This window comes from Emys orbicularis, chromosome 1 (assembly GCF_028017835.1).
Source record: "Emys orbicularis isolate rEmyOrb1 chromosome 1, rEmyOrb1.hap1, whole genome shotgun sequence".
NCBI classification, from domain to species: Eukaryota; Metazoa; Chordata; order Testudines; family Emydidae; genus Emys; species Emys orbicularis.
The window spans coordinates 159,135,194-159,157,991 of NC_088683.1; the positions used below are offsets into that span (position 1 = coordinate 159,135,194).

Sequence of the window (22,798 nt, forward strand, 5' to 3'; positions counted from 1 at the left end):
AACAGCTCTCCTGGTGTGTGTGTGTGTGTGTGTGACACATCACATCACCCCCTAGTGGTTTATTCATCGCATACTCGGCATCAGCACTGCCTGATCCCTTGCGTGGCCACCACTGAAACGCCAGGCAGCAGCTATTCATTGCCTGGCTGGGGTCGGTCTCTCAGACCTTCGGGAACCAAATACAACCATCGTCCCGGCCTCCCGCTCACCCCCTGGGATCAGCTCCCAGGACTAACCCGGAGCTCGCTCTGACCCCCCCGCTCCCCCGTGCAAACGGCCCCGTCACTACTCGCGCCCCGGCGAGTCGCTGCACAGCGACAGTTTGCCCCGGAATCTGGAGCGCAGCCCGTCGCGCAGCCGGCAGCGCGCGGGGCAGCCCCCCCGCGGCACCGCCGGGCAGGGAGCACGTCCCGCCGCTGGGCCGAGACCAAGCCAAGCGGCTCCTCCCGCCCCCGGTGCATCGGCCGGGAAGGGCCCCCCCGGGCCACACCCGCCTGGAGCCGGCCGGGGCCAGCGCGCCACAGGCCCGGCCCGCCCCGCCGGGCTGCCCGCACTCACCCCCTTGCCCATGGTGGCGGTGCCGGGGTTCACTTCTCGTTCGGGGCCGGGGCGTGCGGGGCTGCCACGTGTCCTGCGCCGCTGCCGGCTGCGGTGACTCCTGCTGCTGCTGGGACTCCGGGGCTTCCCCGGCCCGCTGCTGCTGCTGCCCCCGCCGAGCTGCTGCTGCCCCCGCCGAGCTGCGACTGCGGGCGCCGCTTCCCGCCGCCTAAAGAAGGCAGCGAGGCCCCGCCCCCGCCCCGCCGGCTTCGCGTGTGAGTGAGCGCGCGCTAGGGCCTGGTGTGCGAGTGCGGCAGCGCCTGTGCCCAGCGCGCCCCCGGGCATGGAGCCCCAGCCTGCATCCTGCCCCAGCACCTGTAGTCCGCCTGCCCCCATCGTCCCAGACCTGTAGGCTGGTCGCGCTAGGCTCCCGGCTGGGGGAGTGGGCAATACCCACGTGCTTCAGGAAGAGGCAAAAACTGCATATATCCACAGGGTCTACACCTAACAGACACTTACGTAAACGTGTCTCAGGGAACACTTCCTGGTATGAGGAAGAAGTCACACTGTACTGAGGGGGTGGGAGTGTATTAAGAAGTGACAGACACCCCATGCTCCTTTCTAGTGACTATAATGTTAGGAAGAAGTGACTGATATGACACACCCTGACCCATCCACCTACACCCTTTCAGAATATATGCACAAAATACATATAATGGTAACGATGATTTCATGCAAGAAAGAGGTTTAAGGAGGTCAGTCTATACCGGGGTCAGCAACCTTTCAGAAGTGGTGTGCCGAGTCTTCATTTATTCACTCTAATGTAAGGTTTTGCTTGCCAGTAATACATTTTAACGTTTTTAGAAGGTCTCTTTCTATAAGTCTATAATATATAACTAAACTATTGTTGTATGTAAAGTAAATAAGGTTTTTAAAATGTTTAAGAAGCTTCATTTAAAATTAAATTAAAATGCAGAGCCCCCCAGACCAGTGGCCAGGACCCGGGCAGTGAGAGTGCCACTGAAAATCAGCTCACGTGCCGCCTTCGGCACACGTGCCATAGGTTGCCTACATCTGGTCTATACCTACAGTCTTACACCATGTGCCATCATTTATACTTGTATAAAGTGAGTGTAAAACACTTCTAATGAATGGCATAAGTGAAGAATTTTTGATTGGGTAGCATTTTTACAAAAGCAGCAGGTGCAATGGAGTGGAGAATCAAGCCCTGCATGCATGGCTGCCATGGATGTGCATGGACATGCATGGAATGTGGGATGTATGTCAAGACCTCCTCATTCTTTAACACACAAAATCTTCTTGTTGCTATTATATCTATGTTGAATCTTTTCAAGCTTTTTGGGGGCTTGTTGACCTACCACGTTGTCTTTAAGTGTCCAAGCTGACTATGGACTCTAGTGTTTGTTTGTTTTTTTAAAGAATTATTCTCCCGAGAGAGTGATACGACTGAAATATGGTCTATAATCAAATAATTTCCAGGAGCTGTAGCCATTTGTAAATAGAAGTGTACCCTTTCCTCCTTACCACTGCTCACTGTTTCAAGACTTTAGGATCTGAAGCTGTGCCAGACTTGCACAATCACTAGCAATCATTATTTGCATTCATTCAAACTGGTCTGTGGCAACAGTCTTCAAGTGCACAATGGGACCCATCTGTACCATATCAGCTACATTGCATAAATAAATATTGAGTCAAACCATACCTTTGCAGATATAGGTATCAGCTCCTCACATTTAGGAGTCAAGCCTGTTCACACTATCATTTCTTTTGCTTGCCATTAAGACAATCCAAGTAAATGTAGACCAAAGAGCACCCTATGAGAACACAACTGGAAATGTCGCTGTCCTCAGCAAAGAAAAGTCCCTGGCTATGTTGGTAGTCCCTGTTAAGCAGTGACAGTTTTTAAAGATTGTAACCATTACCATTCTACACCCAAGCCTGGTCAGCACTAGCATCACTTCAGCTTCACTGGTGTTCGCAATACTGGACTCTACTAGAGATGGGCCACTAGCTGCTGACACCATTTTAGGCACCATGTTGATTAGACCCACTCTGAGCAGGGTTGGATGACATGGTACTTGAAATGCCAGTGGCCCTGCTATCCCAGGATTAAAGCCTTGATACAGCCTGTTCTCAAGGCCAGTAACTATATATAGATTATTTTTTGCCACAAAAAATAGCTTCTGAATAACAATCAGCTGAGAGATTGCACTAGATTTTACTGTGCCAACTTCAGTGCTTTCAAGCATAGTTATGACCAGAAAGTTGTGACTAGTGCAGTATTGCCAACCCCAACTGTTCCAAAATCATGAGTCAGGCTCACCAAAAATCATGAGATTGGCTTTAAAATCATGAGTTTATGTAAAAATAATAGATTTGGTGTGCTTTTTATTTGCCTTCTGCTTTTTGAGCCTTTAGGGCAGTGTTTCTCAAATACACCTCTACCCCGATACAACGCTGTCCTCGGGAGCCAAAAAAATCTTACCGCGTTATAGGTGAAACCGTGTTATATCGAACTTGCTTTGATCTGCTGGAGTACGCAGCCCCACCCCACCCCCGGAGCGCTGCTTTTCCACGTTATAGTTGAATTCATGTTATATCGGGTCGCGGTATATCGGGGTAGAGGTCTACTGCCACTGTGGCCGCATGTGACCACCAGGGGCTTTTCTTGCAGCCACAGCCTCCTGGGCAGTGATGGGTGTAGGGGGGAGCACGCAAAGCATCGGCCCCTCCTCCAGGGCCATCAGTAGTGGTTGGGCCCTGCCCCTCTCTATGTTTTTCCTAAAGTTAATTAAGTATTTTAGGAAAAATCGAGAGAGTGGCCACCAGCAAGAGTTGGTGGTTGCACTCTGAGGCCACCAAAAATTTTGTTGCGAGAACCTCTGCTTTAGGGTGCACTGAGGTCACATTTTGAAGCTGTCTCTGCAGCCAGGCAGGGCCGGTGCTACCATTAAGGCAAACTAGGCGGTTGCCTAGGGCGCCAAGATTTGGGGGTGCCAAAAAGCAGTGCCCCCATTTTGTGTTTAAAAAAAAAGTGTTCCTGGGCTGGGCTGCCGGCGGCACGCTGACACGTGCGGCTCAGACTCCCTCTCCCAGCGCAGCGGCCGCTCCATGCAATTATTGTCATTGCCGGCGGGGGCGGCATGCTTGGGGAGGGGGCGTAGCAGAGGTGAGCTGGGGTGGGGAGCCCTGCGGCAGCTGCCCCTCCCCACCCTGAGGTACCACCCTCGCGGCAGCTTCCCACCCCCCGGCCCAGGGAGCCGTGCGGCAGCTCCCCACCCCAGCTCATTTCCGCTACTTCCCCTCCCCGAGCGCACGGTCGCTGCAGCTGATTGGCGCCGCAAGCCTGGGAGAGGAATTAGAGCGAGGCTGGGGTGCTCGGGGAGGAGGCGGAGCAGAGGTGAGCTGGGGTGGGGAGCTGCCGCACGGCTCCCTGGGGGGGGGGGAGCTACCGCAGGGGAGGGGCACCTCAGGGCGGGGGGCTGCCGCGGGGGGGGGGGGGCGTGAGGTGGAAGTTTCGCCTAGGGTGCGAAACATCCTTGCACCGGCCCTGCAGCCAGGGGGGCTAGAAACTTACTTTGTCTTTAAGAATGAAGACTCAAATCATCACATATCCACTTGGCTCCAGGAGCTGGGGCTTTACGGAAAACAGACTCATGACAAAAATCACAGGAGTTGGCAACACTGAGCTTGAAACAAACATTATTGTGGAAGATTCCATGGCTTATGCTAGGCAGTAAGTCAGATCACAAGGGTCCCTTGTGGTCTTAAAAAAGCTATGAAAAGTGACTATAAAAATTCTCCTTACTCAGCAGGTTTGCTCCCTTTGCTTACAAATCCTATTTTAGCCAATCAAATAAATTCATTAGCCCAGTAGACCCCATTCAGCCCTGGCAGTGAGAGTTAGGGACACACAGAAAGACCCACTATTCTGCCTCTCTAGTCACATTTCAGAGCTGAGCCATAATGAAAGGTATCTTGATATTTAAGGGAGACCTGCCTGTACAGAGGTAGCTTTTCTTCAAGAAGTAAGCTTGGTAATATTACAGAAATGTGGATCCTTAAATAGCTCAATTGCAGGAAATGGTGCTAGCCAAAGAGAGAATGAAGTCTTGTTTTCAATGGAGTGGAAGAGCTAGAGTTCCTCCTGGATTTGGTGTAGCAGTCAAAGTGGATGGACCTTCATTTTATTGAGGAAGGATATCCAGTCCTTTAATGAGGAGGCTTTAAATTCCCCAAACCAGAATAGACTAGAGATCATTAAAAAGGGGAAAATGGGAGCATGCAAGATTCTATCACTTTATCGTCCTGTGCAGTTAAACTGCTTCCAGCTCACATTCCCTCTCTGTAAAACGGGGATCAACCCTATTCAAATAATTGTAAAGCAGTTTGCAAGCCGTGAATGAAAGATGCAGTATATGTAGGAAGCATCACTGTTATTTTATTAAAATCATTTCCACAGCATCAAACTGTGATGTTTTAGACAGAGCATTCTGGCTTTAGATAGGGGAATTAGCAGCATGTGAAATTTAAAGAAATAAAGATTCTGGGTCTGATCCTGATCTCTGAGCAGGGTTAGAAAAGATGGTGGTTGAAATGCCTGCAGCCAATCTACACTAAAACTACCAGCGTAGCTGCCATGGTGGGAGATTTCCTGAACAATGCTGGTGCAGATGAGGTATAAGAGAATGCCTGTCATTTCTGAGGCAAGAGAGTTTCTAAATAGAATGATTTAAAATGTCAATGTTTTCTATGAGGGGATCTGCCTGGACAAGGCTGTTTTGAAAACTGATTTTTGCCAAATCAAGGTAGTCAAAGAAAAGAAATGTCTCTTATTGCAGTTAAAATTTAGATCGACCTAGCTACATTGCTAAGGTGTGAGAAAAATTCACATCCCGAGTACCATTGTTAAACCAACCTAACCCCTGGGTGTAGATGCAGCTGGGTCAATGAAAAAAATGCTTCCATCAACTTCTCTACCACCGCTTGGGAAGGTGGATTATCTACTTTGATGGGAAAACCTCTTCCACTCATGTAGGAAGGGCCTGCACTACAGGCGCTACAGCGGCACAGCTGCAGTGTCCTTAAGTGCAAACATGTCCTCAGACCTCCTAACAGAAATAAAGCTAAAATATTTTTATTACTCCAGTTTATTTGGTTACACCCCTTTGTTTATGTGTAGGACCTAAATTAATTAATTCGTGTTTGTAAAGTGCTTTGAAGATGGAAAGCACTATGTGAGTTCTTAATTTTATTATTACTGTTAAGATGGGTATGTTTATTTTATAACAAATGATTGAGTGATCTATCAATTTTAAAGAAGGTTTCTGTGTTGTGGGAGATACAATTAATATCTATGCTAACCCATTTTTTTTAAAACTAGGTCTTATGTAGGAAGTTAACAGGTTTACAAACCCTAGCTATATGAATATCAGACAATACAATAGTCACTACAGCAGTGAGCTTTTATTTAGAGAAACATTATACAGTAATATAATCATTGAATCTCTCTTTAACAGGGTGTTACCATGCTAACCCAGGTTTTAATGGCATAATCTATTAAATAAACATTCCATTTTAGCCACTTCATCCAGGGGGATGGGGGGGGGGGGAACCAACTCTATTGTTAAGCAAGCATTGTTTATGATGTTCCGAACGCTTTGTACTTGTTAGTCACCATACTGCCAGAGATCTCAAAGCAATTTACAGACATTATTTTAGCTCCACACAACCCCCCCCCCCCCCCCCATGTGCTAGGCAAGTATCATGATCTCATTTTACAAATGGGGAAGCCGGCCCAGAGAGGGGCAATGACTGCCCAACATCATGCAGAAAATGGGGTGGAACTGGGAATGGAGGTCAGCTCTCCTGACTTCCAGTCCTAGACCTTAAACACAAATGTCCTTGCATCACAGTCTTATCCTTCCTAAATCCATTTGAGTCCCCTGTTAAGAAACTGACCTGCAGCTGTCATTCTGATCTTTCACTATATAACTAGGAGAGACAAGGTAGGTGAGGCGATGTTTTATTAGATCAACTTCTGTTGGTGGAAGGGACAAGCTTCTGAACTTCAGAGCTCTTCTACAGCTCCGCAAAGCTCGCAGTCGCAAGCTTGTCCTTTCCAACCAAAGGAAGTTGGGCCAACTAAAGCTATTATGTCACCCACCTTGTCGCTCTAATATCCTTGGACCAACACAGCTACAAAACTCCAAACAAGTATATAAGTCGGGTCGTGCCAAGCTGGTACAATGAAACTCCTCTTATTGGCCCCTCTCCCCATACTTGTTTCAGTTATGTTACTCAGGCTAGGTCTACACTACCCGCCTGAATCGGCGGGTAGAAATCGACCTCTCGGGGATCGACGCTCTTACTCCACCAGCGAAGGTGGGAGTAAGAGCCGTCGACGGGAAGCCGCGGAGGTCGATTTTGCCACCGTCCTTACAGCGGGGTAAGTCGGCTGCGATACGTCGAATTCAGCTACGCTATTCGCGTAGCTGAATTTGCGTATCTTAAATCGACCCCCCCCGTAGTGAAGACGTAGCCTCACTTTGCATCACTTGCATGAAAGACTCCCCCATTTGTGAGGTGCCTTGACAAGGAAAAGCATGATTCAACATTTTATTGGTCAGAATACATTCCCTGGTTCCAATTCGATCTGAATGAAAAAGGGTTCTGCTGAACTAGGACAGGAGAGCTCCAAGGCAAACCCAGGTGTTGATGATTCAGTAAGCAGCACTCTGTCCCAGCCTAGGATTTAAAAGGGGGTGATGTTCGCTAATACAAACTAAGTAACACGTATTAAAAGTCTAGTGTAGACACGGCAGTGCATACCTGTACATGTTCTACGCTGGTCCCGTTAAAGCCCATCTTCCCCTCTAGGTGTCAGCTCAACCAGGTTAACATGCACTAAAGGCTGAGTGTCTTGCCTATGCTAGATTTAAAAAAAAAAAAAAGTTAGCTAACATATGCTAACATTATATCTTAAATCCTAGTCTAGACCAGTGGTTCTCAACCAGGGGTACATGTACCCCTGAGGTACAGAGGTTTTCCAGGGGGTACATCAAATCATCTAGATATTTGCCCAGTTTTACAACAGGCTACTTAAAAAGCACTAGTGAAAGTCAGTACAAACTAAAGTTTCATACAATGACTTGTTTATACTACTTTATATACTATACATATACACTGAAATGTAAGTACATTATTTAAATTTCAATGGATTTACAGCTCTACCCTGATATAACGCGACCCGATATAACAAATTCGGATATAACGTGGTAAAGCAGTGCTCCGGGGGGGGGGGGGGGGGGGGGGGGCTGCTCACTCCGGCGGATCAAAGCAAGTTCGATATAACACGGTTTCACCTATAATGCAGTAAGATTTTTTGGCTCCCGAGGACAGCGTTATATCGGGGTAAAGGTGTATATGGTATAAATGAGAAAGTGAGCAATTTTTCAGTAATAGTGTGCTATGACTTTTATATTTTCATCTGATTGTATAAGTAATTTTTAAAGTGAGGTATAACTTGGGGGTACACAAGACAAACCAGACTCCTGAAAGGGGTACAGTAGTTTGGAAAGATTGAGAGCCACTGGTCTAGACAAGGCCCTTGATTCAAGAATGAACCAGTGCCTGAACCTGTTGCTTGGAAACACTATGCTGCTGGAGGTGCCAACTTTCAAAGATGCTTCTGTGGCACTTTTCAATTGGTGTGTTAACCCTCCTCAAATTCCAGTCACCAGCATTACATTCTACCTACCAAAATTCAATTGGACACAGATTTTTTTTCCTCCCTTACTGTCCAAAACCATTGTGTGGTGTTGCCATGAGCTCCTAAAGCAGCTAACACGTTCCACTGCAGAGGAGGCTGTGTTGCAGTAAGTGACCCCTGTATGTAGTGCACATTACACACAAAGCACTGTGCTGTAGTGCCTTTCGCAGCAAAGGCTCTCAATGCTGGACACTGTTAAGATGCAATTTATAGAACGATAAACTGAATTGTTTTCAGGGCAAGGGTGTGTTACTAGCATTTACTTTAGCTTTACATGTGGAGGGGGGCCCTCAAAACTCAGTATGTCCATTCTTTTCTTTATAAGTGCCGATGAAAGGGACTGGATCAACAGTCCTTGAGACTGCAGTCCTCGATCAATCCAGAAAACAGATACCGCCTGGGCAGCAGGTTCTTAGGTTGTGCTGCCCAGGTACTTTACCCCTGACCTGGACAGAAGCGTCTCATCTAAGGAAAACAAAGTCTTCATGAGTTTGACTCATCCTTGACCTCTCTGCTAACCTGCCTGCAAAAGGGATAGTTCTTGATTGTTGTGGTGGTGATCTGATGCGGAGACCTGCCTCCTAGGAATTGGACTGAAACGACACACTTTTTCCACTTATAACTAACCAGCTGTCAACAATATCAACTTTCAGTTACAACTTGGAGGTGAAAAATGCCATACCCTTTTTCCAAACTCCAGAGCCATTCAGCCCCATGCAGTGTAGCAGTTCTGCCACTTTGCCCCAATGGACTAAGTGTATAAAGTGTCCCATACTCCTCACATGTTGTGATTGCAAATGCAACTAAACTAGAGTACAACACTGCAAATTCACCACTAAAATGTCTTGGGTGAAAACAGGCTAATTCTACTTCTGCTGGTGTAGATTAGGAGTAACCCCAGAGCAGTCAATAGAGTTACTTCTGTGTAAGAGTGTTTAGTTGCTAAGGGCAAAAATAGAAAAAATACCCTCTGCCTATGCTTTGTGTGGAAAGTAGTATAGCAGTATAACGGAATCAGTAAGTCTGTGGTTTCAGCATCTAGCTGTGCAAGTTAAAAAAAAGCACATTGGGTAGTGGAACTGGGTGGCTCAGAGGATCAGCAATGGTGTAGAGAGACTTTCACCTCTAGATTAGTGGATTAAATTTAGCCCTGGTTTATTGGGCTGAAAGTTTTCTATCTGGCAACTTCTCAGGGACTCCAATGTCATAACCACATTTCAGCTGCCAAGTTCCACCCTATAAGTGGATACATTTCAATGGCAGATGAAGTGAACCTCAGATGGATTTTACAAGGTAAATCACTTTGAGATTCAGCACATTATATAAATGCATGTATTAGTTATTAACATGTGCATAACATTTAATAGCTACATAGCACTTTTTGTCAGAGTGCTTAACAAAGGTGAATTTTATTAAATTGAGGAACAGAGAGGGCAGACTTGCCCAAGGCCATGCAGCATGTCTATCAAAAAGGATCAGGCAGGTAATGGGACACTCGTATACTCTTAAGTCAGGATAAGAACCCAGGAGCCCTGACCCCCAGTCTCCTGTTCTTACTGCTAGACATGCTGCCTTCCACACATACATATACCTGCTTTTACAATGTACTATATATTGGCATAACAGGGAAGCCAAGCTTTTTATTCATCTGACTGAGCCTAAACTCAGGACCATGCTGGCTCAGAAGCTGGGGGTATGTGTGCGTGAGAGAGTTAAAGAGTATATGAATGTCCCATTACCTGCCTGATCCTTTTTTATTGTGGGACCAATACACCTACAAGCATTGTGTGGGGTATTGCAATAGGGGCCCTCAAGTATATATAAACAGCTCCTCTTGACTTCAGTTGGAGTTGTTGCACATACATATGTAGGGGTAATCTTTGGCCTTTAGACAGTAGAATGACCTTCACATCAGAATAGCCAAGGACCTGCAGCTCCCATTAAGAAGCGGTTTCTCTTTTCTCCCCATCCAGCCCTCCCCTTATCTCTGAAGTCTTCAAAGAATGGAATTACTTATAGCCCACAAACCAGGCAGCAGCAGCAGGGGAGATAAAATGAGATATGTTTGTCCATAGAGAGTAGCACTCTCTATGAATGAGGTTAAAAAGGCAAGCAAAAGGGATTTGTGTTTTTTAAAGGGTAATTCACTTACCGAGGACACAGAACACAAGGTGATTGTGTGTAACTGCATTTCCATCGACCTCCCGGGCTGTAATTACAGCTCTCGCACCCCCTACTGGCTTGTCTTATAGTTTTAATGAGATCATTTTAGAAGATAAGGTCCGGATTCCATTAACAGAAAACTAACCCAGGCCATTTAGCACACGTAAGCATCAAGGATACCAAAGACAAACATACAAACGCTGGCCATTCTTTGCTAATTTTCTTCATATGCTTTTCCCCCCCTCTGGGTGAGGAATCTAAACATTTTGCATGGTTGATAATACTTTGCATTTTTCTAGTGCCTTTCATCTAAGGCCTTCAAATCCCCTTCAAAACATTAACAATGAAGCCTTGTGCCACTCCCTCCTCGCTGCTCCTCCCTCCTGCAGTGCATGTAAGTATTTTTACTTTCAAGTTGGGGCACCTGAGGCACAAAAGGTGAGAGGCAAACACTTCAAAAGTGGCCAGTGGTTTTGGGGTGTCTCAGTCTTGGGGCTTAAGCAAACTGCACCTCCAACTGAAGGACATGGGAGCGGCAATTGCCCAGCACTTCTGAATATCAAGTTCAAGGTGTCTCAAACTAAGCTCTCAAAAACTGAGGCACTCCAAAACAAATTTTTAAAAGTGGCCTGAGTGACTTAAGGGACGCACAACAAATCAGAGCTAAGACTGGAACCCAGGAGTCCTGACTCGCAGTCCCTGATCTAACCACTAGACACACTCTCCACAGCTATGTGTGTGACATTTGGAAAACCTGTACTATAGGATCCCATTCTCTAGCTGTAGACAGACTCTGATGCCTCTCTCTTTGCCAATTAGTTATCTGGAAGATAAGCAGCTTTGAAATCCCTAGACTCCCTGGAACCACAGCTTCAAATTGCTCCAGGGTTGTCTGAGCCCATCAACATTCCAAGGCAGATAAGCTGAATACCCTGTAGCTTATACTGTGTTCATGCTTCTTTTGAACCAGACCCTACACCCATGGTCCTCTGTGTACATTAACTGCCCCAAGGCACCCTTTGTAAGTGTAGGGGTTGACCCCATCATCCTCAGCCAAAAATATGTCTTCTACATGTTCTTAACATGACTATGGTGATTTCATTTTGATCATGTATGAGTGGTTCATTATATTAGAGCTGGTTGAAATTTTTGCATTTTTCCCCATTAAATGTTTTTTCTAGCTACCAGTAATGTATAGTTTGTAGAATAGCTTGGTATCTACAATAAAATAATCTTACATTTATAAGAGTATTCCATATAAAATAGCTACATTAAAAGAACATTAAACTTGCAAAGTGAAGATGTCAGAAAGTGGCAAAGTGCAACCTTAACTCTTCCCTTTGTGCATATGCATTATGATATAGTCTTCATTTTCAAATATTGGCATAGAACACCTGCTTCCTTCAGTCTGAATGGTGCCCAGTGAATGAGGCTGGGAGATGTTCAATATTTATCCTCGTTCAGTAAACGTACCCCTGCCTCATTCACTGTACTCAGTGGGTAGAAATGTGTTCTCAGTTACACCTGTGTGCATTTGGTTTTACTCCAGATTTACATAATGGTCCGTATAAATAGAATTTGACCAAAGACAAGCACAGATCTGGAAAACCGGTCTCATTCACTAAGCACCAGACAGCCTCTGTACTGCATAAGGCTGGGTTTCGGCAGGAATAACAGCATGTGAGCCTGTAAATAAAGACTGTGCGCCAATTTTGCTGCTGGTGTAAATGAGTACTAGTTTAGTGACTCCAGTGGAGCCACCCATGTACACTAGCAGAGAATTTGGTCTTACATTGCAAAGCATCTGCACAAGGAAGCAGAGTTATAGTTACGATTGCTCATGGAGCTTTGGCATTCACCGATTTTTGAATTCTTCCTTTTGCAAGCTTGATGTTCTTGGAATGTCCTTTTATTTAAATAGCATTGCCTACACTTTTAAAAAAGAAAACCAGTAAGATAGAGATGTGATTATTGTGCTGTATGCAATACACCTTAAATCCTTTCAGAGGCTGAAGCTGGTGCACCTCACTTACTGAGCAGGGCATCTTGCTGGGAGCACATACTACCAGTCTGCACTGGCTGCCTGTTGGTCTCTGGACAAAGCTTAAAGGGTCAGTTATGACCTATAAAGTCCTAAATGGGCTGAACTGGCCTACGAGGGGAATTGCCCCTCTCTCCCCACACACCATACTCCTACAGCTCCAGTCAGCAGGGGGGTTCAAACAGGATCCCCTTGTTATAAAAGAGAAGGGGCCTGCCAGCAGAGTGTTCTCCGAGGGCTCCCTAGGACTCTGGAACGGACTTCCCCTCCTTGGTCTGAAATAGCCCGAATTGGGTAGCCTTCCTAGCTCAATGCCAGCATCATCTCTTCGATAGGGTGTTTGGAAAAGGCTGAGAGTATGCTTTCCAGAACGATGAAAGGGTAGAAAGGAGTCTATGTAGGTGGCTGGCTGAGTTCCTGCTGAAATGATCAATGCTGTAAGAGTTTTATTGCATTAATGATGTGTTTGGGCACCTAGAGCCTTGGATGACCATCTTTTTAATCATTTAGATTTAAAGACATCAATAAAATATTTGAAACTATTTGCTAGACAGCCATGTCCTGCACAAGATGTGCATTCTGGCCCTGATTCAGCAAAGCTCTTAAGCACTTTGCTGAATCAGGGACTCATCAATCAGGCATGTCACTCAAAGAGGCAGGGACTACGCTATAGCCCTGCATCATTGCGTGGGCACTTTTGCACAGTCAGTGCCCATATTAGTAGACCATATAGAAAGGAGGATTCTTTAAGGATCAGAACTCAAAACTCTCAATGCCCAGGCCTGTGCCCTATCTACTATATCAGGATACATTACCAGTTTGTAGTGTTAGTGTCTGAGCTCTGGTGCCCGAGCTCAGTTTTGACTGAGGCTGTTGTGGCTGCACTGAATTATTTTCTGGGTGCTTTACAAAATAGACTTGTGGAAGGTTTTTCCATTCTCAGCATCCAAGCTTTATCAAGTGAGTGTTGAAAGTACTGCATAGCAAAAGTGATAAGGACACAGTTGTGCTATTTCACTTTGGGATAATCCAGTTCCCATGCAGATTTTCACATTGAGAGAAGTGGATTATTGCAAAGTGACACCAAAACAACAATGCCAGTTTTGTGGAAGTGCTACAGATATAAATCTGACACTGTATTTGCTCTATTTTAATTGCCCATAAAGCAACACATTGTAAGCTAGAAACTAAAACAAGAGAGGAAATCACTTAAGTGCATGAAAAAGTTTTATGAATGAGAAGTAGGCAATGTAGTTTAGTGGATATAGAAGGAGCCTGGGAAGCAGAACTCTTGTTTTTGGCTCCCGAGCCCTGCCAGTAACTTTCTATGGTACTTATATGGTCCCTGTGACGTTGCAGTCTATATGATTTTATAAAAATATGCTAATGAGTGAATATAATGTAACTGGAATATGCTTCATGCAAAAGGTCTCTTGTAAGGTATCATTACAAAGCTTATAATCTGAGTGATCATCCTATTTGTATAAATGTATCACTCTTGTATCTGAAACTAGAAATATGAAATATAACTGAGGGCCTATTGTAATTATGCAAAGTGTGGGCCATTAATGGTGGTTTGGAATCTTGACTCCCATTAACCAGGACAATTGACTGCAGATAGCTCTGTTTTTACCTGTATGCTGACAAGTGGGTAATGAAGTCTTGCAGTGACATGTGATCAGGTCACCTGAACTGGAATCCATCTTTAACCTGGTGTCTTTCCATTGAGAAGGAGAGGGTGGGAACCCAGAAAGGGACAAAGGATTCCCGCCTTATGCAAAAGATTATATAAATGGGTGGAACAGAACAAAGCAGGGAGAGCCATCATGAAGAATCCCCTAGCTACCACCTGAGCTGGAACAAGAGCTGTACCAGGGGAAAGAATTGTGTCCAGTCTGAGGAGAGGAAAACAAAACAAAACAAAAAAAACCTTACTGAAGCATCTCTGAGGGTGAGATTTTCTGTATTCAGTTTGATTAGACATAGATTTGCAGGTTTTATTTTGCTTGGTGACTTTGTTCTCTGTTACTACCTGGAACCACTTAAATCCTACTTTCTATATTTAATAAAATCACTTTTTACTTATTACATACTCTGAGTTAATTATTAATACCTGGGGGAGCAAACAGCTGTGCATCTCTCTATCAGTGTTATAGAGGGCGAACAGTTTATGAGTTTTACCCTGTATAAAGCTTATGCAGGGTAAACTGATTTATTTGGGTTTAGACACCATTGGGAGTTGGGCATCAGAGTGTTAAAGACAGGAACACTTCTGTTAGCTGCTTTCAGGTAAACCTGAAGTTTTGGGGCAAGTAATTCAGACCCTGGGTCTTTGTTGGAGCAGACAGGAGTGTCTGGCTCAGCAAGACAGGGTGCTGGGGCCCCGAGCTGGCAGGGAAGGCAGGGGTAGAAGTAGTCTTGGCACATCAGGTGGCAGCTCCCAAGGGGGGGTTCTGTGATCTAACCAGTCACAGTCCCCATTGCCGCAGTATCGGAGCGCTTCACAATTTTAATGTATTTATCCTCACAACATCCCTCTGAGGTAGGGCAGTGCCATTATCTCCTTTTTATAGATGGGGAACTGAGACACTAAATGACTTGCCTAAGATCACAACGTCATCTTTGGCAGAGCAGGGAAATGAATATGGGTCGCCTAAGACCCAGGACAGGCAATCTAATTTTCAGACCCTTATTCCTCTCTAACAGTAATTTACTGTGTGACCTGGACAACTCACTTCAGCACTCTGTGCCTCGGGGATTAATACTTTTCCCCTTCTTTACAGGAGGGATTCATCTCTAAACTGCTGTATGTAAATTGTCTTGAGATCCTTGGATGGGAAAGGTAAAAATTGGGTTCTATTCCCTGTTCTGCCACTGACCTACTGCATGACCTTGAGCAAATAATTTAACTTCTCCATTTTCCCTCCCACACCTGGTCTGACTTGTCTTGGAAGTTATGGCTTCACTGCATAAAGTTGTTGGGGTTTTGCATCAAGATAGTTAAGGGCTTATCTACACTTAAAATGCTACAGTGGCACAGCTGCGCTGCCATAGCACTTCAGTATAAACACTTCCTACACTGACAGGTAATTACCTCCCCAAGAGGCAGTAGCTCGGTCAATGGAAGAATTCTTCTGTTGACATAGTGCTGTCTAAGCGGGGACTTAGGCCGTCTTAACAACGCTGCTCGGGGTGTGTGGATTATCACACCCCTGACTGACGCAGTTAGACCGACCTAATTTTCTAATGTAGACCAGGCCTAACTTTAGATGCATTTTATATCAAGAAAGCTTAGGATGTGTCTTCATGGCAGAGACAACCCAGGCTCTAACTCAGGTGTTGCTCTTAGCCCCACTCCCATCCACAAACACACACAAAAAAATCACTGACCAAGTTTAGCAGCGCTTTCAGTTGGGGCTAGCTGGCTTGCCTGGGCCAATAGACTGAAGTCCACTTTCACGCAGGCTGGTAACCCACCCACTCTGCAGGAAAAATGTAGGCTAAATCTCACAGATGCAGATAGTATTCCAGTGCCTTTCCACTATTCCCCTGTGCACACAGACAAGATCTCCCACAATTCACTGGGAGAGAACTCACAGAGCATCACAGCTCACTGCAGCACAGATTTCCCCCAGAAGTCCTAGTGACACACATGGGTAAATGCAGCATCAGTGAGGACCTAGTAACTCAGGTTGGGTTTTGCACTGTGGCTGCTCGCACGCCAAGTTAATCCAAGTTAACTTTGCAGTGAGGACTTATGTGGAGACAAGGCACAGTCATTTTTTAACTTTGCCACAGCTAGTCAAGGTCAACCCTATACATTCCACTTGGAGTTGATCTCAAATAGCTACATTGAAGAGAACATTATAGTACCTTGTCTTCACTGGGATTTTCCATTGAGTTAGCTATGCCAATGTAAAAACAAGTTGTTTGTTTTTTTGGCAGGGATGACATTGCCCTAGATTGAGGCATAGTCTCTCACTATGTGTTTGTACAGAGACTTGCACAATTGGGACCCAGTCAGGACTGAGGCCTTCAGATGCTTCTGTAATGGAAAGAATGATGGTGATGATGAAGAAACCAATTTCAGTGCATGCATGTTTTATTTTTGTACAGTGCTATTTTTAGCTGAACTAATAGAAAACATGACAATTAAAATGCTATTAAAATAAAGAAAACAGCATAATAGAATCCTCCACTCCCCAAAACTGAATGTACAAAAAATAAGCCTCATTAACAAATACACTTCCCATAAAAAGTACTAGAAACACATGGGAATAAAGTGAGACGGCTATGGGTATAAGGAGTTTGATTTCATATTATGAATACATTCCTGTCATCACAGTTTTGAGCTGTGGATTATCCCACTAAAACACTGCACAATAAACATACTTCATCAGCAAAAGGTATCCAACAGAGAAACTATAGCCTAGAAAATATTATTTTATGTTCTCACAATGCACACATCCCAGAATGGGCCAAATCAGTCCTAACAAATTTCTCTACCAGTAGTAGACTTGTTCTCAAAAATGTGAATCCTAATTTATGAAGGGGTTTTAGGATGAGGTTTAGGTTCAATGATGGTGTATAAATATAAAACTATCTTTCAACCCAAAGAACTTTAAGTGTACAGTGATCACTTCACTCTCCACTGAAAATGCACTCATTTCTGGTCTAGAACACAACAGCTGATGAACAGGACTCAACAATATTACCCAACAGGTAAGAAAAGGGAGTGAAAAAGACACTCATATTCAATTCTAAGTGCAAGTGGAGTTCAGATGATAGCTAAAGGTGACATAGCTGCAGACTCTTAAAAGAAAGGTTTGATTTACCTATTTATTTATTGTATAAAAGACCCTGAAAATATGACAAGTGTATTTTCTATACTTAAATCCAACTTTTAGGGATACAGTCTATTCTTTGTTACATGGATGACAGTGCAGAGTAACCCCTCCCCAAATGTCAGTGGGGTTAAAACTCTATCCTATAAAGCCAGGATAACCCATAACATTTTAAAAGTAAAGTTGTGTGAGAGTACTTCACTTTTATGTGTTTTGAGCGTATGCCACAGATGGCTGCTTATTGTGACATAAGGGGCACTACATACCAGTTACACCATCTGCAGATGGCACTGCTCAGGGGGTTTGTTAGACTGTTGGACACAGTTGCTTGTACCTGTAACAGCTTTGATATGTGCCCCAAAGAGAGAGACAGCAGCAGTGATCCAGTTATTTTACTAGGGTGGTCAGTACTGAGTATGGGCAACTCAAAAGCAGGCTGGATAGTGACTAACAGCATCCATCCCATATCCCCTCTGTATGGCCAATGCAGAGTTGACCCTGAGGTGGAAGGGGCTCATTAAATGGCTGCAGCCCCCTTTCCCCCTTCATCCTTTCCCCCTCCCAGTGTCTGAATTGGTGGGTACAGCTCAGCTCCCAGGCAGATGAAGGGGCTGTTGTATTTCAACCAGAGAAATGCCATCAGTTACAACCTCACCTTTCTCTAAAAACCTCCAGGGGCTTTCACAATCTAAGTCCCACAACAGCCTTGGGAATATTATCTCTGTTTCACAGATAGGGAAGACAGAGGCACACAGAACAAGTTGCCCACTGTCACAGAGCAAATCCATGACAGAACCAGGCATACAGATTCTACCTGCCTCAAGCTTTCACCACAGAATCATCTTTCCTCCCTGCCCCCACTCAGTTGGTTATCTAGTCAGCATCAGCTGGAAAAGGCAAGGTCCCCTATGTGAGCTAACTCTCTCCCCACTGCCAAAGGGGATATTCAGACTTGGCATTTAAAGAGGGGGAAGTAAAGCATTTGCCTAGGAAGAGCATTGAGTGGGGATAGCAGTGGAAAACAGCTCAGACCTTCCCTTGTCCACTGCAGGAATAATTCCCTTAACAGCCCCTGCATAATGCAGGTTAGTTAGTGCAGCTGGGAGTTTCCTTGTATTGGTTTCTCACCTCATTATTGTTGTGCATAAGTGCTGAGCACAAAATACATCACAGCACATTCTACCCCCCCAGAGGCTCCTCTCTAGAGAGGGGATATGACACAGAATCTCTCACCCTCTTGGTTGTTCAGTACTGAGCTCTGCAGATTAGCTCCTCTGAGACCTAGGATCCAGGCCAGTATGCTCTACTCTGGGAGCAAAGATCTCTCCCACACATCATTTCAAAACCTTCCTTTTATTGGCCTGTTTCTTACTGAGATTCATTTGTTAGCCCCTCCCTTCAGGACTGACACCTGGTACTATGCCTTCAGGCTGTGGCAGGTAATTTTCCTCCCTCAGGAATCTTATTAACTCCTTCCTCCCCTTGCTGTGGATGGAACACAAATCCAGCCACACAATGCAGAGGTGGGGCGCAATGGAGAACCAAGCCAAGCCCTGTGGATCTGCCAAGAGTAGCACCATCCCATATATCATTTAACAGTCCAGCTATTGCACTTTCCTGGAGACTGAATTTCATAGCTCAAGCTGATATCCCTGAGATTCAGATCTCTTACTCTCCCTTTCATGACCCCACCCCCATTCTCCCTTTCTGTTACAAAGCTAACTTAAGCACTCAAATTCTGGGCACCCGAAACAGGGATACACCAGCCCATGGGATTTTTTAAAATTAATAACACATAAAAGAGTCAAGACCCATTCTGTAATAATCTCTGATACTGCTGCACTGACATCCTCATAGCAGGATCTGCAACAGGATAAGCAGATGGGCCAGGTACGGGCCAGATCAGTTTCTGCTCACCTTCCAACTTTACATGCTATGGCTCCTCTAGTTACGCAGGTAAAAGCATTGAAACCAAAATCACTACCAATGCTGTGCCCTCCCTAGCTCATCTTTCTGGAGGGAGAGAGAAGGAATTCCATCTCTGAAGGAGTTGTATTACAAGGTTTCTCCCCTCCTGGTTGCTGGCTCTAAAGTAATCTTGGCAATATTGCTTGCAACCCAGTCCAGGTTCACAAATGTTTCAGCGAATCTGATATGAGTCTTTCAGGTCTCTAATACCACACTTTATTAACGTTTCATACAGCTCTTTCTGTGGGTCTATCTGTGGTTATAGGAGGTGCATGAGCCTGAGACATCAAGTTCAGACTGGAGCTTATCCAAAGTTTGAGGTTGTTCAGAAGCAGGGTTACAGCTCATTACAGTGAGCCAGGAAGCTGGGATTCAGATACAAACTTCCCCCAAGTCTGGGGATTTTCAGATCCAGACGACTGATGGTCTCCCTGCAACATGTAAATTGCTCCACTTGATGTCCCTGGAATTTGTTTGTGTTGGTGGCAAATTGGACCCAGGGATTTTGGTTCAGGCTCGTAACAAGGATGTGGATTCTGAGCGGTGCCCAAGCTGCACATGGCTGTATGCCACCTTTGTGACCACCAGATTCTGGGGCCTCTGGGGAGCTGACTCCCACTGAAAGCGAGGGCTTGTCTACACTTGAAATGCTACAGCAGTGCAGCAGTAGCGCTTCAGGGTCGACACTACCTATGCCAACGGGAGGGGTTATCCCATTGGTGTAGATAATCCAACTCCCCAAGAGTCGGTAGCTAGACTGACAGAAGAATTCTTCCATCAAACTAGCGCTGTGTACACGGGAACTTAGGTTGTCTTAATTACATCATGCATGGGTGTTGATTTTTTACATCCCTAAGCGATGTAGCTGGATGAATCTAATTTTCTAGTGTAGACCAGCCCTTAGAGTAGTCCAAAGGTCGCTCTAATTTATGCTGGGCTCTGCATGGCCACAAGGGTCATTCTGGCAGCTAGGAAAAGCTAAAGTCTAGAGGTGTCATGGCCATGCCCCATTTCACCAGCCACGTCCCCTGGACAAAGACCTCCAATCCAAATCCCTTTGAATTCCAGGTTTGAATCCCTGGATTGGAATCCAGCCACTATCAAGTTGATTCTGGGTTAGATCGATAACCTGAAGGAACCTATTTTCCAGTCAGGATGAAGCTGAAATCCAATGAGAGACACTTCCAGGGCCAGTGCAACCACTAGGTGAACTAGGCGGTCGCCTAGGGTGCCAAGTGGTTGGGGGTGTCCGAGATTTTTCCTCCCTCCCCTCCATTCCCCTCACACAGAGTGTGGCGCGGCTGATTGGGTGCCTGGGCCTGATTTAGCCACTCCCATTGGCCTCCAGCAGGCAGAGTCCCTCCCCCGCTCCCCCCTCCCCTTGCCTCAGCATAACGTCGCCAGCACGCTGTGAGGGAGGGGCTGTGGGCTCCGCAGGGCAGCCTGTTTGTTTTGGCTCCACGTGGAGCCAGCGGCTGGAGCGGTATGGTGGTAAGGGGAGTCCCGGGGGGGGCGGGGGGAGGGTTGGATGGGTTGGGAGTTCGTGGGGGGGCTGTCAGGGGGCGGGTGTGTGGAAAGGGAACTGAGCAGTCAGGGGACAGGGAGCAGGGGGAGGGTTGGATGGATCGGCAGTTCTGGGGGGGTCTCTCGGGACGGGGAGTGGTTGGATGGGGCGTGGGAGTCCTGGGGGTCTGTCTGGGGACGGGGTGTGTGGATAAGGGTTGGGGCAGCCAGGGGACAGGTAGGGGGTAGGGTCCTAAGGGGGCACATAGTGTGGGGGGTCTCAGGAGGGGGCAGTCAGGGGACAAGGAGCAGGGAGGCTTAGGTAGGGGGTGAGGTCCTGGGGGGCAGGTAGGGGGCAGCCAGGGGACAAGGAGCGGGGGGGTTGGACATTCTGAGGGGGGTGGGAAATGGGAGGGAGTGGATGTGGGTAGGGCTCTCCCCCCGTCCTCTTTTTTGATTGTTGAAATATGGTAACCCTAAAAAAGTGGTGCCCTGGCTTGGCAGGGAGGAGCCGCCTTCCGGAGGTACCAGAGAGCCAGTGCGGCACAGGGGGGCAGCAGCCCTGCAAAGGCAGCGGCACCGCTAGCAGGGAGCAGCCGCACCTTCTGCCCAGGCTGCGGCCCGGTGCGCCCCCCCAGGGGGCTCCTGCAGGCTGCAGCAGTTGCATGTGGTCGGCGGCCCCCGTGCGCCCCCCGGCTCCCCTCTCGCCATGCTCGGGTTCTGCGGCTCCCAGGCATGTGAGCTACCGGGGCGCAGGGCCCTGAGCCTACTCTGGGAGGGGCAGCGGCAGTGGCGGCTCACACTCCCGGGAGCTGCGGAGCCCGAGCGTGGCAGGGGGGAGCCGGGAGGTGCACGGGGGCTGCCGCCCGCATGCATCCACTGCAGGAGCCCCCAGGGGGGTGCCAGGTGGGTTGCAGCCAGGGCAGGTGCACCCCCCGGCTTACCCCTAATCGCGCTCGGGTTCTGCGGCTCCCGGGCGTGTGAGCCACCGCTGCCCCTCCCAGAGCAGGCTCAGGGCCCTGTGCCCCAGCGGCGGCTCACATGGGGGGGGGGCTGTGCACCCTCCAGGGGAGTTCAGGGGGCGGGGAGGTGGAACCCTGGTCTGGGGAGCAGCCCCTGAGCACGGCTGGCCCCTGGGGTCTATAAAGGCTTGTTGGGATTTGCCCCTTAATGAACCGATGTGCGGGGTGGGGGGGGGGAGGGGGCGCAAAATGTCCTTGCACCGGCCCTGGACACTTCTAGCACAGCCCACGGTTCTGAAATGGTTCTCATGGAACTTTCGCCATTCAAGATGGCAGATATCTCATGAATTCAGCTGATTTCTGCCACACTGTTTTGCACTAAAATCCTATGGAAAGAGAGGATGAGTTGGGTGCTATCAAGTCTACATACCCAGACCCTTCAACCCCAGACCCAAACTGCAGGTTAAGTAGACTCTGAATCACAATCCTTGGCTCAGCTCTGATTTTAACTCTTTCTTTATTGACTTAGTGCAATTTCTGCTCTCTCAGTTATACCAGTGTAAATCCATAGTGAGCTCCATTGACTTTGCTTGAGTGACTCTGGACTCACACCATTGTAACTGAGATCAGTTTGTGGGAGTATTTACAGGGGGTTGTCATTCTTGGGCTTGCCACCAGGAAAGTATGTCTCCCATTCATTCCATATAGGGGCCGCAGCAGTGGATGCCCGGTTGGGTGTGAGTGCATCAGAGATCTAGGCTATAGGATGTTGGCGATCCAGGGCTTATAAGTTTGCAGATGATACTAAACTACTCAAGATAGTTAAGACCAAAGCAGATTGTGAAGAACTTCAAAAAGATCTCACAAAACTAAGTGATTGGGCAACAAAATGGCAAATGAAATTTAATGTGGATAAATGTAAAGTAATGCACATTGGAAAAAATAACCCCAACTATACATACAACATGATGGGGGCTAATTTAGCTAC

The 22,798-nt window shown here is 46.7% G+C and overlaps 1 protein-coding gene across 1 annotated transcript in view; it reads right to left on the bottom strand.

Moving 5' to 3' along the window:
- The window catches only part of ATP1A1 (ATPase Na+/K+ transporting subunit alpha 1), a 33,360-nt gene extending 32,677 nt beyond the window's left edge, over window positions 1-683 (bottom strand). The window contains exon 1 of the mRNA XM_065408078.1: window positions 559-683. Coding sequence (XP_065264150.1) covers window positions 559-570 — 12 coding nt within the window. The 5' untranslated portion in view covers window positions 571-683. The remainder of the gene's footprint in view (window positions 1-558) is intronic.
- Between the last annotated feature and the right edge of the window lie 22,115 nt (window positions 684-22,798).